The sequence below is a fragment of the Athene cunicularia genome, assembly GCF_003259725.1.
Source record: "Athene cunicularia isolate RWA chromosome 7 unlocalized genomic scaffold, athCun1 chr7_part2, whole genome shotgun sequence".
Taxonomy (NCBI): domain Eukaryota; kingdom Metazoa; phylum Chordata; class Aves; order Strigiformes; family Strigidae; genus Athene; species Athene cunicularia.
The window spans coordinates 3,562,949-3,578,638 of NW_020799108.1; the positions used below are offsets into that span (position 1 = coordinate 3,562,949).

General features: G+C 37.8%; 1 protein-coding gene across 13 annotated transcripts in view; it reads right to left on the reverse strand.

Annotated features, from left to right (window-relative positions):
* Window positions 1-15,690, reverse strand: part of CARF (calcium responsive transcription factor) — a 39,617-nt gene that overhangs the window by 6,694 nt on the left and 17,233 nt on the right. For 10 of the 13 annotated variants that reach the window (XM_026853208.1, XM_026853215.1, XM_026853211.1 and 7 more), the window contains 8 exons: window positions 14,968-15,088; window positions 13,922-14,065; window positions 13,227-13,460; window positions 12,671-12,833; window positions 11,609-11,684; window positions 7,706-7,836; window positions 6,285-6,651; window positions 3,577-4,258 (listed from right to left, as the gene is read on the reverse strand). In XM_026853208.1, the coding sequence (XP_026709009.1) occupies window positions 4,140-4,258; window positions 6,285-6,651; window positions 7,706-7,836; window positions 11,609-11,684; window positions 12,671-12,833; window positions 13,227-13,460; window positions 13,922-14,065; window positions 14,968-15,088 (1,355 nt within the window). In that variant the 3' untranslated portion in view covers window positions 3,577-4,139. Of the gene's footprint in view, window positions 1-386; window positions 4,259-6,284; window positions 6,652-7,705; window positions 7,837-11,608; window positions 11,685-12,670; window positions 12,834-13,226; window positions 13,461-13,921; window positions 14,066-14,967; window positions 15,089-15,690 lie in introns of those variants that run through there. The other 3 variants (XM_026853216.1, XM_026853214.1, XM_026853218.1) reach the window with 3 other exon arrangements.

Here is a 15,690-nt window from a genome sequence, read left to right on the forward strand (position 1 = left end):
AGTCAGAGGGATGAGGAGAGCAGCAGTGGAAAGGTCTATTTTCCTTGGTAAAGAAAAGAATCTATGTTCCTGGGTCAAAGCTTCAAGAGGAGTTTCTTCTTCATATCAGAAGATAAGAATGGGTGTCTCAGACTGAGAACTTGTTTATCTGCCTCTGGTACTCACCAAAACTCAAGCAGCTTTGTTGGTTTTGAGAGCAAGACAGGCTTCCCTCTTCTTCCATACCTTTAAATTCCTAACATGAACTCACCCTATCCACTGCTGGCATAGATTCTAGGAGCTGTATGAGCCTTTGCAATGGGCTCACAACCCCTCTTCCAGGGCTCTGGAGCCCCCCAGCACAACCCCCTCCAGCTCCCCCCCCCCCAATCCCACAGGACCCTTGCTTTTCACACACCTTGAGGAGCTGCTTCTACCTGGTCTCCCTGGTGCTCTCCTACTTGTTCTCCTTCATCCCCAGAAACCACTACCCTGAAGTCACTCTTGCATTTCTCCCCCTGAGCCCCCATAACCACAACATAGACCATTACTTTAAAAGAAAAAGTAGTTTACATTTGCATAGGAATATTATACATTAAGTCACTATATAAATATATATATATATATATATACACACACACACACACATACACAGACATTTGTCTCTCTGAATTTTGTACAAACTGCAACAATCTTTGTGCCATAAAAAGGACTCATTAACACTACTGGTTTCCATCCAAGAGGCTGGCAGCCTTGAACAAGAGCTATGGATGTGTGCCTTTTTGTCTTCTCTACGTTTTAGCAAAAAGTTGGGTTTGCATGCACATACATAAGCACAGCCCTGCTTGTAAAGCCAACCAATCACTGTTACAGGTAACCAACAATAAGGATAAACAAGAGAAGAGTTTGTTCATTCACAGTATTGTTGAAGCTCACGATTTCTAGGTTTGCAAAATAAAACACTTGAACATAGAAGAACGCTTGAACAAGAAAACAAAGCAAACATCAGAAAAACATCTACAATTCCAACACAAAGTAATAACCAACTGCTTTGTACCATGCTACATAGCTTTCTTTGAAAAATCAGCCTTGGAGAATACTACTCAAAGAAATTTAACTGCATTGAAAGTAGTATTGTTTACTTCTAACCTTCCTCATAGACATAATAGTCTTTTCTGTAAGATTTAGGTGGACATTAGTGAACAAATGTGTTAAGCTGAATATAGACTGGATATGTGTGATGAGTTTGTGTTCCTCCATTAGCAACATGCACAGAACAAATGTAAACATACTCTTTAAAGAGGCAAGGTTATGCTAAATTAAAAAATAACACAGTAATAAACTAGAATATCTATTTGGAAAACAAAGAACTTAAATTCTGTGAAAATGAAGGAAACTGAAAACAAAAATTTGAGTATTGGCTGAAGAAGAATTTCAAACAACTTTTTTTGATTAACAGAATTGTAACTCTTATCCCCAGCTTTTAAAAACAATTCTTTACTGCTTCTTTAAATTTCTCCCAACCTTTTGTTCTACTGTTTTCAGGGTACCATGCAAATCTGGGTAGATTATAAAATTAATTTCACAGGCTGCAATTCAAGGTGGACTAAAAAGAGTATTTCCTCCAGCTGTGAGCACTAAACTAATAACAGAAGTACCATCAGAAATACTGTTCAGCACAGGATAAGACTCATGATGGGAGGAACAGTGACTGTTAAAGAACAGATTTGTTAATGAGGGAACTAGCAAGAAGTGATGGAAATCTAACTTCTCTTTCCTTAAGCTTTTACTCCAACCACAAATGTATTGTCTGCTTTGAAGAGAACTAAAACTGCAGTAACCTCTTGCTGGTAATCCTTAACTGTAATCTATTCTTTTGAGAATAAGCAACCTAAAAAATGAGGAACAATTCTAAAAAAACCCCGAGGAATACTGAGATAGGTGATATACTTTGGAATGCATTAGTTTAAGAAAAAATGAAGGTGATGGCATCACTGAATACAGCAGTATGGAGGGAGGTACCCATTCTCATATATAGTTGCTGAGTTGGAAAAGAAAAGGTGACTACTGCCTGTGTGCTCCAGAACTATGTCTGCAGAACAGAACATCCATTCTGGACATATTTTCACAATTAACAATGATGACCAAAAAAAAAAAAAAATAAAATCACCAAAGGGTGAACCCTGTTGAATTTTACCTACTCAGAAATGAGTAAGGCATACCACAAAACAAGACAGTGTAGAAACTAAGTATGAGAGACTCCAAAGCACTGGAGATTCTCTATGCACTTGCATGATAAAATACTGACTCCTATTTAATAAGAATATGATTCTGTTGGAAAATTCTTATTTAAACTAATTCATAAACAGCTTTAAATGAACGGCCATAACAATGTTAATTAACCTCACAGAAGTTAATATATTTTAAGGTAAGACTAAGATATAGCACCTACCTAAGAGATGCTGCATATAAAGGCATTAGGAACTTGGGTTCAACGTGAGACTTTTTAAAGTTTTAGCTTTAAATACTCAAAAGAAAAATAACAATTAATTTTAAATGGCCACTATTTAGATGATGTTTGTGAATGACTTAAATGTATGTTAACAAATTTAACAATTTAAAAATGTCAATCTCTATGTTCATATAATACTTTTGGTTTGGGTTTTGTTTTGTTTCTTAGTCTGAAAAAGAGAAAGTCCTTAAACTGCATTCTTGTACAGCATGCAGAAAAAATATCTAATTTTATGATCAAGCTCTCAACCACTTAGGAACTAATAAGAGAACTGCTTATACTGCTGTATACAAAATATTCTGACCGTTGTTCTAAGAATTCAACATCTGAAGAAAACACATGTCATTGTTTAACTTGATATCCATGTTGGCATCAGTTTAATTTTATTTACTGCTTTAAATGGAATCCAAGTTATTTGTAGGTGTCTTTTTTTTCTTAAAGAAATATGTCTGTCAGATTATGCAACTCAGTCCTTGTCACTTATTATGGCTTTTGCTTAAATATTGCTAAAATATATATCTTTATTATATTTGGTTTTTTAAAGATTCCTGGTAATTATTTTAAGTAATATGGATCACTTTAGTCTTAGAAGCTGCCACTGATGGAAAAGATGTTTGTTTTCTGAATGTTATACTGAGAGCACACTTGTACATATAGCTTGGACTCATGTTTGGAGATAGAAAATTACTCTCACACAACATGTCTTTCCTCTTTCCCATGGAAAAAAACCCAAAACACTTGCTTTGTTTTCTTGGACCACTCTTTGTTCGTAATGTATCCATAAGCCCTACATCACTAAAAGCAGCAGGTTAAATCATATTTATCTGAGCTGATAGAGTAAGTGTCCATACAGAAAAAAGTAGATAAAGCTGAAATGGCAGCATCAATCATTTTCCATGAGGCAGAACTTCTTTAGTTGCTATGACCAACTGCTAATACAGTACCACTGCAAAGGCTGCATGGAGCAACAACCTCATTATGAAGCCAAAACATAAGTTCAAAGATGTCAAAGTTGAAAACATTCACCATTACAGTTCACACACTCCTCTTCATCATACAGCCTTATGTTCACCTGGCAACCTCACCTTTCTCTTCTCCTTGATCTTCACACCATTAACATTAGATCAGGTTAAAGTTGCATTTTCTTAAGCATCCATGTCCTTCATCACTTTGAAATTTAGCGTCTCGGACCTTCACTTTTCACAAAACCATTGCTGTATAGGTACACTTTGCTGTTGGGTTCTGTGGTCTTGGAGCTGGCAGATTCTATGGTCTCTGTAGTGCCGTAACAGTCGAGGGTCTCAAGGAGAAAAGTAAACCCAGCATTGTGATCCACATTCTAAAGCTAAGGAATTAAATTGTGGAAGACCTTCAGAAATGCTGACCAAAACAGGCCATTTGGATAGCATCCAAATTACTCAAAACTTGAAACAGAAGAGAGAAGTGGTGTTCCACAGGGCAAGTGAATGACCTGGGATTGGCAGTGAGCCACATCAGTCAAAATAAAACAGCTGTCTGTCAGAACTAGTGTAAAATATGCCTAGTCTGAATGTCACAATATGATTTAAAAAGAACGGCATTACTTTGAGAGTACCCGCCTTTCCTTCCAAGTTCTCCGATTTGAAAAATCCTTCCAGGCTTCACAGATTTAAATAGGTGAGGAACTACAGCAGTCTCTGATTTTATCTGGCTCCATAGACAAAGCTTTTTCTCTTGGCTCTTGTTTAACTTGGCTCACACAGATAACACCCTCTGAATTTTCTTCAGCTTAAAAACAAAACAAAAAAAATCAAACACTGAAGTTCAAACTCCACTGACAATGCTTCTGCCCCTATAACTATGCATTTAAAAATACTTCAATTTTTATAAAAAAATAGTATGTTTGGACATATCAAATTAATTACTCTCACACAAAACGTCTTTCCTCTTTCCCATGGAAAAATAAAGCTACCTTTTTTTTTTTTTTTTCCCCCCCCAGGGGAAAGGATGAATGGAGGTGCTATTGCAGAAAACACCAACTGTAAAACATGTTGATTTAGAGAACGACTTACAATTCAGGCATGACTGGCCACTTCTCAATGACCGCACATGCATTTTCAGCAGGAAGTAGCTTATTCTTAAGTTAGCACTTGGACAAAAGAAAATCCAGAACACACAGGATAATTTTAACCAAGTGCACATGTGCATAAGGGTATGCACAGACACAGGAGAAAAAAATACCTTGATATACACACTGACTGAACTGCTAAATTCAAGTATATGGTGTTTCCTCCAAATAAGCTCTGTAACATTATTTCCTCTTCAGTCTAAGACTGCTTTTTGTCCTCCTGCTCTCCAGACAAAGAACTTGTCTCTGAAGAAAAAAAAAAAGGATCTGCTCATTTTATAGGCAACTCCTCCACATAAGTTAGGAATGGCACCAATATTCTCACAGTTTACAAATTCAGGCTGGTGATGTTAGACTGAGACCTTGAGCAAAAAAAACCCTCAGGAAATCCCAAAGGAACAGCGAGTTTAGTCCTTGCAGTTATAGTATTTTAGATTTGACTACATTTTTTTGTGTGTAAAAGAGTATTTCATTAAAAACTCACAACATTCATCACTTAACAAAACTTTTTGAGAGGCATCAACTTCTAGATTGAACAAATAGGTTAAACAACTGAATGGAGGAGGTGCATTTAATGACTCCTCTGAAATTCTTTACCCTAAAAACAGAATTTCTCAGTAGTCAAATTCAATTATAAAAGGGAAAACAACACAAACATATGAATACACCAGGCAGAAAATTCCTTAAATTTAACTGTGATGATACTGCCACAGTAAAATATCCCAATATTACTTTAACATGTATGAATTTCAGTATATTTCCCCATATACCCTTTATTTCCCTTTTATTTCTTCATGTAGTCTTCTATTTCCATTTTCAGAATATTACAGAATTTAGTACAAATTAAGTTTTGCTGATCTGGAGGATCAGGACATATGGAGATAATTATCACTATGACATTATGAAGGTGTAAGGCCATGATCTAGCACATCTTTACCTAGATGTTCCTGCAAAACAACTCAAGAGTCATCATGGACACTCAATCAGGTTCCATGGCTGGGAATTCAAAGACTGTATCTATATTTTATAACAATGGTTTTAAGAAGTGTTCTATTTTGATGGAGGGAGGGTTATTTTATGGTGTTTATTGTGCATTTTTTAAGAAGTACTTTCAAACAGAAGTTTGAAATTCCAAGCAATTGCATACAACTCCAACTGATCGCTTCTAAAGCGTATTGAGGACTATAGGATCCTAGTAAAAGTTTACTAAAATTCAGAAATCTGCTGGAATGATGCAAAGTCATCAGAAAACCCACATTTCTTTCCAAAGAGTTCTAACTAGATTCAGTATTGGCTATTCTATTCTTATTTTTCCTTAAAAAATATTTTTATTAAATAATTTTAGCTAAATATTAGTATTCTTGGCAAAAATATTGTGTTCATCAAATAAGCTGGTATTTGGTTAAAGAAAGTGATAAGCAGTTTAATTAAGAAGTCACCTTTTTACAGCAAGTAACTAAGTTCTGGGTTGGGTTTTTGTTTGGTTTTGTGTTTTTTTGGTTTTTTGGTTGTTTTTTTTTCTACAGTCATCATGTTTTCACAGTAAAAACTAATTAGAATTAGCTGTAAGAAGTCTATGCTAGAGATCCCAATTACCAACACATTTCTCTCCTTTCTTCAAGACACACAGAACAAAATCCACTGTATTTTCTGTATTTACATATTACTGGGAAGACTGCAACTTACTAAGTGCTGGATGGCTGTCCACAATCCGTACTGGAATAGTCTGTACATCTCCCAAGAGTATCTGATGGACTCCTCCTTCTAGGCTTCTGGAGTCATCTACCCCTCCAACTGCTACCAACTGGCCCATGGTGACCAGACTCTGATCAGAGCCAGGTGGAGTCCCAAAAGCAGAGGCAGCAGCACTGTACTGTGTTAGGCCCGCACCTGCTTGCAGGCTGTGTCCCTGACTAAGTACTAGAGAATGGTTGGTTACTGCACTCCCTATGGAATCCAGGAGACTTGCAGGGCTAGAAGGGGAATGGTTATTTACAGCTATCAGGGCTGTTGATCCATTTGTGGAGGTAAAAGTTGACTGCAGCTGTAATCCCTGTGAAAGAAAATGCAGAAGAACTAACATACCAGTATTCACACCAGGAGGAATTTCTACTTAATGGCACTTATTTTGCAATGCTGGAACTAGAGAGCTTCTGACTTCCTATATATCACCTCTTTCGAACAGTCAATCCCAGCAACCCTAGGCTAAAGCTGTATTAGGAAACAATTAAGACAATGGTATTCAGCAGCATTTACAAGACTGCTTATGACCAAAAAGCTTTCATTTTGGACTGATACTCATGTTTCAAATCATTCCCCAGTACTGCCCATTCCCACAAGCAGTGGGCACTAAAAGCTAAGCATACTGCTTTAATTAAAAAAAAAAAAAAAAAAAAAAAAAAAAAAAAAAAAAAAAAAAAAAAAAAAAAAAAAAAAAGTGAGGTGGAGCCAGGCTGTCTTCAGGAGGAGAAAGAAACAACAAGTAGAACATTGTATTACTGCAGACTGTATTTCTAGGGAAGAGATCATGCATTTCATTGGGGTTCATTGGAAGTTAGCTTTTCAAGGAAGTAGTTAGGGAAGAAGGCTGAGAGCCAGATTTGAAGGGAGATGAGCTTTAGAAGAAGCTCTTTTAAGCATGACATTCTTATACCCATTCTTTAGCCTTTCAACCTGTAAGTTTACAGATCTGAGCTGGGAGTAGTTTTAGGATTTTAACGTGTTTTCTTAAGAGGCTGGAGAAGGACTTAAAAGGAATAATAAGACTGACTTATAGCCCTCAGGTTTGCACTTCATTATGAATGACTAGACCACATGGAAAATGAGTTTGAGGCAGAAGCCCACTACCTTCATCTTCTTGGTTTTGCTTTCACAAGAGACCCTAACTTCAAAGTGTCAAAAGATGGTAGTAGCACCTCTTGCACCACAGCTACATGCAAAGTGTGACATGCAAGAGAGGCCAAACTAAGAGTTGAAAGCTATTTCAAAGCCCATGTTATCTAGCCAGTGTTTGGGATCATTAGTTAAGAGGGAACTTGCTGTTCTCAGCTCACCTTCAGCATCCCCAGCACAGAATGTCTCACATTCTGTAAACAACCTGACCATACCTGAAGTTGTGCAAATATCTTGGGCTGAAGAGAAGAGAGTGAAGACAACAGTTGGGCTGTTTCTGGTAGCACGGTCTCCCCGCTCTGGTTGGATTCTGCTTTCATGACGACTGACTCGCATGCTGAGCTCCCTACAGAGCCACAGAGAGGAAGCAGACAGTTACAACAAATTTTTTTCTTCCTGTTTAAAAGCCTCCCCTGCAAACTGAACAAACCCCTTCAATCTCAATGTAGACATATAAAAGACGTGTATTTACACATATGTTGTTGTCTTTGCAGAACTTGGATGCTGAAGAAAAAAAGCTGGGTATGAGAAAAAGAATACTGTAGGAAGATTGTATGTGACTGTTCAAAGTGAAAAAAAGAAGCACCAATAAATCCATTTTGGAGAGCAAAGTAATCGCACCCTACATTATGCTTTGCATTTCTTGTTTCAACATAAAAGTGAAAACATTTCTATCAAAGCAGCTATCAAATAATTTGATGATACATAAACCTCAGTAAGGGCTTGATAACGGATAGGCATCAAAAGAAACAGTTGTCTTCCAAAATAAAAATTTACACAGGAAATCCCATAAGTCTCACTACTCCCTTCCAAACATCTTTGTGGAACTGGTATAACTTCTCTGCAATATCACACCAAAAGTCCATTCATCAGGAGGCCTTTCAAGCTACAGATTACATCATATCCTCAGAATTCTTATTTAATGCAAGAATGATGGCCTTCATTTCCTGAAGACTTGTAAAAACTGAGATTCACTTGCAGCAATTCTGCAAGAAAACTTCCCATGGGATCATTCTATTTCCTGTTTGAGCCACCCAGAGATTTGATTATGATTTATCCAGACAGAAGTAGACATTGCTTAGCCTCTTATTTCACAGTCTCACTGCTATAACTGTAAAAGAGCTTGCTATGTGCATGTAGATTAGCCTAGTGAATGGAAGAAAACTGAGAACGGTCAGTCACAAAAAGCTTTCTTACAGGAAATCATACAAAATTTCCAGCAATTTAAGTGTATGGTGATACATTTTTCAACATACATAATGATTTACAAACTCTCTTTATCATAACTGACCATAAGATACACTATAAAATCTCCTTGAACAGAACTACTTCAAATATTTAGGCTCTTTTTAATACTATAGAGATTCCATATGCGTATGTGAATATTCACATGTAGGAAGAGATGGCAGTTCTTTCCTTAGGTTGTATTCTACACCAGCATGCCTAGGAATAAAGCTCATAGTTGAACTCCTAATCTATCCACTCCTTACACTACATGGGCATTCAGTATGAATGTCAGAAGTTAAAAAATATATATATATACATACAGGTACTTTATCTCACTTGTGGGAGCAGCCTTAAGTTTGATAGTTACAGTGATTCTTATATCTAGGAGAGAACTGAGAAAGCTGTATCACGTGGCGAGATGGAGTTCTGCACATGAAAACAAACAGCTGGGTTTAGTTCTGTTATTGTTTGATTTCTTAAATGTAAATTTGTCCCCATTCAGCACGTTGAAATGAAAAACGCATACAAACAGTAGTCGTAAAAGTCAGTCTTGTTTCCCCTTGCTACCATTTCACATAATTTAACAAGAGATGATTTTTTTCTGTCAGGCTTCTTTTTTTGCTTAGACTTGTAATACAATTATAAACATGTGTTTGCAATGCATACAAACACATACCCACATATATAAGGGCAGACAAGATACGCTGGAATTAGAATATCTGCTTATATTTAGTGAATTGGTGCACATGTGCAGAAAAACAAATCCAATTCTCTAGCTTCCTTTAAAATTCAGTATGCCACTGAATGGACATTTACACATTTGATAGGCTACTCTGCCTTAGAAAATTATCTGTGAAAGACAAAGAAAGCAAGCAAGAATTGGTCTTTCTGAACCTTCTCCATCATTCAGACAGTTCATACCAAAAGTCATCCCTGCTAAGCTCTATCACAGCTGTTGAGGGCACAACTATTCTGTGTCTCTCCATAAAAGTGTAGTAATGAGTAATGGAAATATTAACATAGACATGCAAGTTTAAGTACGCTAAGTCTGCTCATATTGCAAATTCCTTTTTTTCCTAAAAAATAAAAGAGAGGGACACAATTCTAACTGAGCCTAAAAATTTACCTCTTGTCCTCTGACAGTTGTCAACACTGAAAATCTTACCCTAAGAGCACCAAGGATACATGATGTTTTTCAGTTCAAATTCATCCACTGCAGCAAGATCTAAGATAATAGTTTAAAAAAATCCCAAGCAAAACAAAGCCCAAGACTGGCCTTCTTATTAACTGTAAATGCACTGGTGTATATGGAACTGCTTCACATAAATCAGGTTTACCAAGTCATTTAGGACATATCACACAGTGAGCGAAACCTCTGTGGGGTTTTAGTTCCTGCTACAACAAAGATGAGAAATAGGTCAGGGAGTGACAGGGGCCAAAGGAGAAAGAAACCCAAATGCATCAGTACTTCTTCAGGCAAAAACCACAGTGGAGAATAACTGTCAACACAAGTAAACCTTTAAACATGACAACTATGGCAGCGCCCCCTTGGTTCCTGTACACTTTTATCAGCTGTCTGGAAAAAAAAGTACCCGCTGCCACGTTCCAGTTAAATGGAGAAACAAGCTGGCAGTGCCACTGAGATTAAAAACTCAGCAGTCTGCAGCATCATCTTGATGTATGCAAATCATCAGTCTCTTCCACCTTGCTGCAATCATATACCTGCTATCTTTTTTTGATGAGCTTCACATCAAACCTATTAAACAAGGGATGGGGAAAAGCATCCACAAGCATGCAGAAGAGTTATTTTGGTGTCACACTAGACAAAATATCCTTGAAACCTGGGGAAAAAGGCAGAATAATCTTATTTTATATTAACAGCCACTATGATCCAGAGGATCATCTCAGTCTATATGTAATCCTAACTATATGGGTAGCAAATAGATCTAGTTACAAACACCTGTATTTTGATTTAGTACATGTTTTGAAGTCGAAGTAATAGTAGTAGGAACCCACTTTCAACAAAGGAAAAATAACGTAACATGCGTCCTTCAAAAAAACCAGACCTCTGACCATGAATGCATAAAACCAAGTTTCTACAGAAATCTACACTATCTACACTCCGGTTTTGCAGCAGAGTGGGATGTTTAATACTTTGTTTTGGTGGCTTAACGATCATTGGAAGTGATGCTACTTTGGCTCCACACATTAATAAAGAAGTTACACCACATAAAGCACTGAAGAAAATCTCACAGCTCTGCTGCTACTAAACACCTGTGTTTCTATTTCTATCCTAAGCATTAAGGAAAAATGGAGAAGAGTGCTCTCAAGGCTGTACAACAGAAGTACAAGCGTTTGTTGTTCAGGGCATGATCCTAGCAGTGGAACTCATCCAGCCAATGACTTCGTGAGAAGCAAGAATCCCAATATGCATTTGAGTCCTTTTTAACAAGATGTTTACGCATGTGTGAAGCACAAACCATCAAGAAACTCAAGTACCCAGATGGCTCTTAGGTTCTGTGTGCCCTATTCAGTAGGAATTTAATTCTCTCTACAGAGGTGTTGTTAGCACCTTCATCCAAGGTAAAATGTTCTTTCCACACAACCATCCTATTAAAATCTTCAGTTTTTGAGGATGCTAAATAAAAGCCAAATTTATAATTTTCATACTTCTGACAACCCCATCATGACTACACATATTTTGCCACACATGCATGCAAATAGTTAAAAAAAAGTATGCCCAAAATAGACATAGCAGAATAATCCTCCTTAAGTTCAGCTGAGCGACAGAACATGACAGCAACCTCTGGAAGGAAACTGAACTTCTGTGACATATTGAATAAAACAACAAATCACACTTGGAGACAGCTAAGTTATTAAGGCAGTCCTACCATCTGAAGGTGGTGAGGCAAACGTAACAGTCACTGTTTCTGTGAGAACATTCCCACTGTCTGTGGTCCACTGCAGCTGAAAGGAAAAAGATCTCAGTTCTCAGAAAGGGTGCAAGTTTGTCTACCACAGGAACATGGGCTTAATACAGTACCCATATCAAAACAGTGTCTAAACTACACTTTCTTATTTTCTTATAATGATGTATTTTGGGAGCTCTTGGTTTACAAAAAAAAAAAAATTAAAAATATTTTTTTACACGCACTGTACCAGGGAGGCTAAAGTCTGCTCATGACAGTTCAAAGACTTTAAGATAGAAAACAGCCAAACCATTTGGCTATCAAGTATCACTCACTCACCTGGGCCAAGAGCATTATAGGGAGAGGGAGAAGACTGATGACACAGCATGATTTAAGAGTACAGTTTGCCAAAGCTGATTTCAAATCAGCAATTCCTTAGCAGTAAGCCTCATAACTGGCAAAACTAGGATTACTGTGTATCCCTTATTACTCAACAGGTGAAAGAAAATGAAGGAACAACATGTAAGAGTCACTGAGCATTCTGAAGTATGTACTTCATGCTTACTTCACTTGCTATAAAGTGCATTTATTAATATTTACATATTGAAAATGTTGTGTAAGCCCTAGTTTAGACTGCACCTGAGACATACTTCATCCCCATTTTTCAGATATGGAAAAGTAGTAGTAACTTCTCCAAAACACAGACAGCGACAGAGACACAAATAAAATTTTCTGATGTGTGACAATTTTTCTACACCACATAGTTTTCAGTTCATGCAGTCATCATGAAGTACCAGTATTACATAATTTGTCAATCAACTAATACCAATCTAATGTAAATGAGATAAATACCGAATAAGGTCAGAAGGTTTTATTCACATGTAACCCAATCTTGCTCAAACAGAGATTCCACTGAAAATACTGCTGCTGGAAATAGAGTAATTGAAAACTGTGGATGAAATACAGCTAAATGGTAAAAATTTAAAGTAAGATTTCCAGTATTTAACTCAAAAATATCAAAAAGAAGCACAAAGGCCAACGTACCATTGCTGGGATACTCTCCGAATTATACACCATCTCGCCATTCCTCAGGGACTTCTGCACTTCATGAATGTGGTTCTTGATGTCATTCACAGTGGGGAAGAAGGACAGGTTATGTCTTTCTGGCACTTCATCAGGCTTGAATAATTCTCTTTCCACATACTTTCTGTCACATGTTAAAGGACATCAAAATAGGTGTATTTAAAATACATTATGCTATTTCTCTGTTATAAATGCTGCTACCTTCTCCCTCCCCTTGTTGCATGCTCTAGGTGAGTAACCTAGATGATCTTCTAACCCAGCTCTTTGTGCACCTGCTACAGAGTTTGGAATTAAAAACCCCATTTATTCAACTAACTTTGAAGAGGACAGCAGCTCTCAGTGGCTACCTACAACAAAATGTAAAGAGAAGACCAAAGTTGGGAAAACAGATTCTCATGACATATGGACAATATATTCAGTAATGCATCAGCACTGCCATTTAGTTGCAAACCAAATTAATCAAATGCAAAAGTAGATATAGCACTACAGACTGAGAATGTGCCAGACAGTTCTGTACCTTAGTTGCTTCCTCACTGCATAGACCTGCTCTATTCCCTGAGACACCAGTTCTCGGATCTTGTCTGCCACTTGAGGATGAAGTCGGGAAGGCAGAGTACAGTTCTCATCTCTAACAACTTCCTCCTCCTCCTCAGGAGAAGACACAGAAAAATGGGAGGGTGAAGAGGGGAGGCAGGAAGTTTCCATTTCATGATATTGGTGGGCTTGTTGAGTGGGTAACTGTACATACCACCTGTCAAGAAGGAAAGAGTTTCTACAAACAAATCTCAAGCAAAGGCACAAAAATGAGTCTCTTGGGGAAAGAGTCTGACAATCATGACACGTGATAACCAACAAGATGGTTAGAGTGACTTAAGTTTTTACAGCTCCTGAGCTGGAAGATACTGCCTTTCAGAGTTCAGGGCCCTCTCACACCTTTCAATGCAAAATAAACGAGCTCAAATCCCCAAATAATAGAACTATTTCTATCTATTCTCTGCATGAAAACACCTGCTGAAATGCCACAGCCTGGTGCTTAACACATTTACCAAATTAATACTCCAGAGACACAGAAGTCTCATGGACATTCGGGGATTTTTTACTATTGATATTAGGCAAGGGCCTTAATAAAGTGACTAAGTAAAAAATAAAGCAAACCAAGCAAATTATGGCTCTTTTTTACTTCATTTGTCAAAATAAAAGTGGAAGTTTTACCTGAGGACACCGCCAGCATCTATCAAGTTCTTCTTCAGCATGTTGAATGCTTTCTCCTGCTCCATTCTTATGATCTTCTTGTCAATTTTAGGGTCAGTAGGAACCCTGTATTCTGGGAACTTCTGAACCTTTTTAATATAGATCCTTCCAAGGTGAGGGAGGAGGAGGAGAAATAGAAAAAAAAAATCCTCCTTCAGTACTCTTTGCCCTCAGGGGGGGAAGGCAAAAACCCCACCTATTTCGTATCAGGTATCAGTATAGAAAAAGCTCAAGCAGAGCATTGCAGGGGGTGAGTAATCTCTAAGAGAGCTGTAGAATTGTTAAGGACACACCAACAAGAGACGGATGAAGATGGATGCAGACAGGCACACTTCTGGTCTAGAAGCAACTCAACCAGAGTGATTTTGCACCTCAGCAAAACCCCTCTGTCCCTCAGTATAGCAAAAGCACATCATCATTTCTGACCAGGCTGTAGTTCACCCAGTTGGAAGCCAGAATTGAGCACATACATACCTAGCTGCAACTGGCCAGGTAAATACACTTTTAGCTCAGTAAAAACTGAACAAGCACCCAGGAGGATGCTCAAGGACAAAGAGAAAAGCCATTAGTGTTGGAGAAGGAGAAAGTCTCCAGTGAACAGGAAGAACTGTAACTCCTTCAGAAAACAGGACATCTGCTAAATTAAGATGATTGACTGATATGAGTGCAGTGAAAAAACAACAAATAAGATGACAAAGTTTTAGGACCAAAAATGCTCACTAAAGAACACCACAATAATTGACTAATGCTCAGATAGAGAGTGGTTCCCACTTGTATTTCACATCATAATGTACTGCTACTTTGCATCCAGGCAACCTATAAAATCTCAGCCTTATTCAGTTTAACAGGACAGCATCTCCTCCTTCCCTCTAAATGAGTACTAACCTCAAGTTATCAAGGAGACGAAGCTATCAGCTACCATGCCCAAGCAGTGGTCTGCCAGGGCTCACAAGGAATGCTTTCTTAGGATGCCAAGTAGCATTTCTAGCTTTATAGACAATTCTTACCTTGCTGGACAGGTGGCTTTGTACACATGGCCAGAGGTGCTTTCCTGCTCACCAGCTTTCTTAGGCTGGAACCCTTTCCTCCTTGGCCCATATTGGCACTCCATTACAATGGCTCTGCTTCCTGGGAACAGAAAGTAATGCCCAATTTATTCAAGCAACCACTGAAGTTATGACAGTAAAACAGTAACTACACAAAAGATGAGAGTTTCAAAACAGTTACTTCTGTTTACCATCAGACCAGAAGGTAAGGAACACAGAGCATTGTCAAAGAATTTCCCACACTTATTACACCTCACAACATTCCTGCAACATATATGAAGGCAAAATACTGGATTCTGCCCTGGTGAACACCAATACTTTACAAGGTGAGCAGTCTTGCAAGTTACCAAAGGAGCACAATGCTGGTAATAAACATAAGAGTAGGAGAATCCCCAAACTAATCAAGAAAAATCACAGATGAAATCACAGGTCAGCAGCTATCACCATCCTCCTGTCTTAAATCACTACTTCAGACCATCTGTCCCATAAATTCTTACTTGCAAGTCTGACCTATCTTATCAGCTAAATAACAGTTTCAGTGTGGCATATCCACACAAAACCATACTTAAACAAATACTGCTTTGCTCTAAATTTGAACGGACTTCTTCCAGTCAGACCTCTAACAAAAGCATAACAGGTATAGCATTAAAGTGGTCAAGAAAGGAACTTCCGAATTTCTTTCAT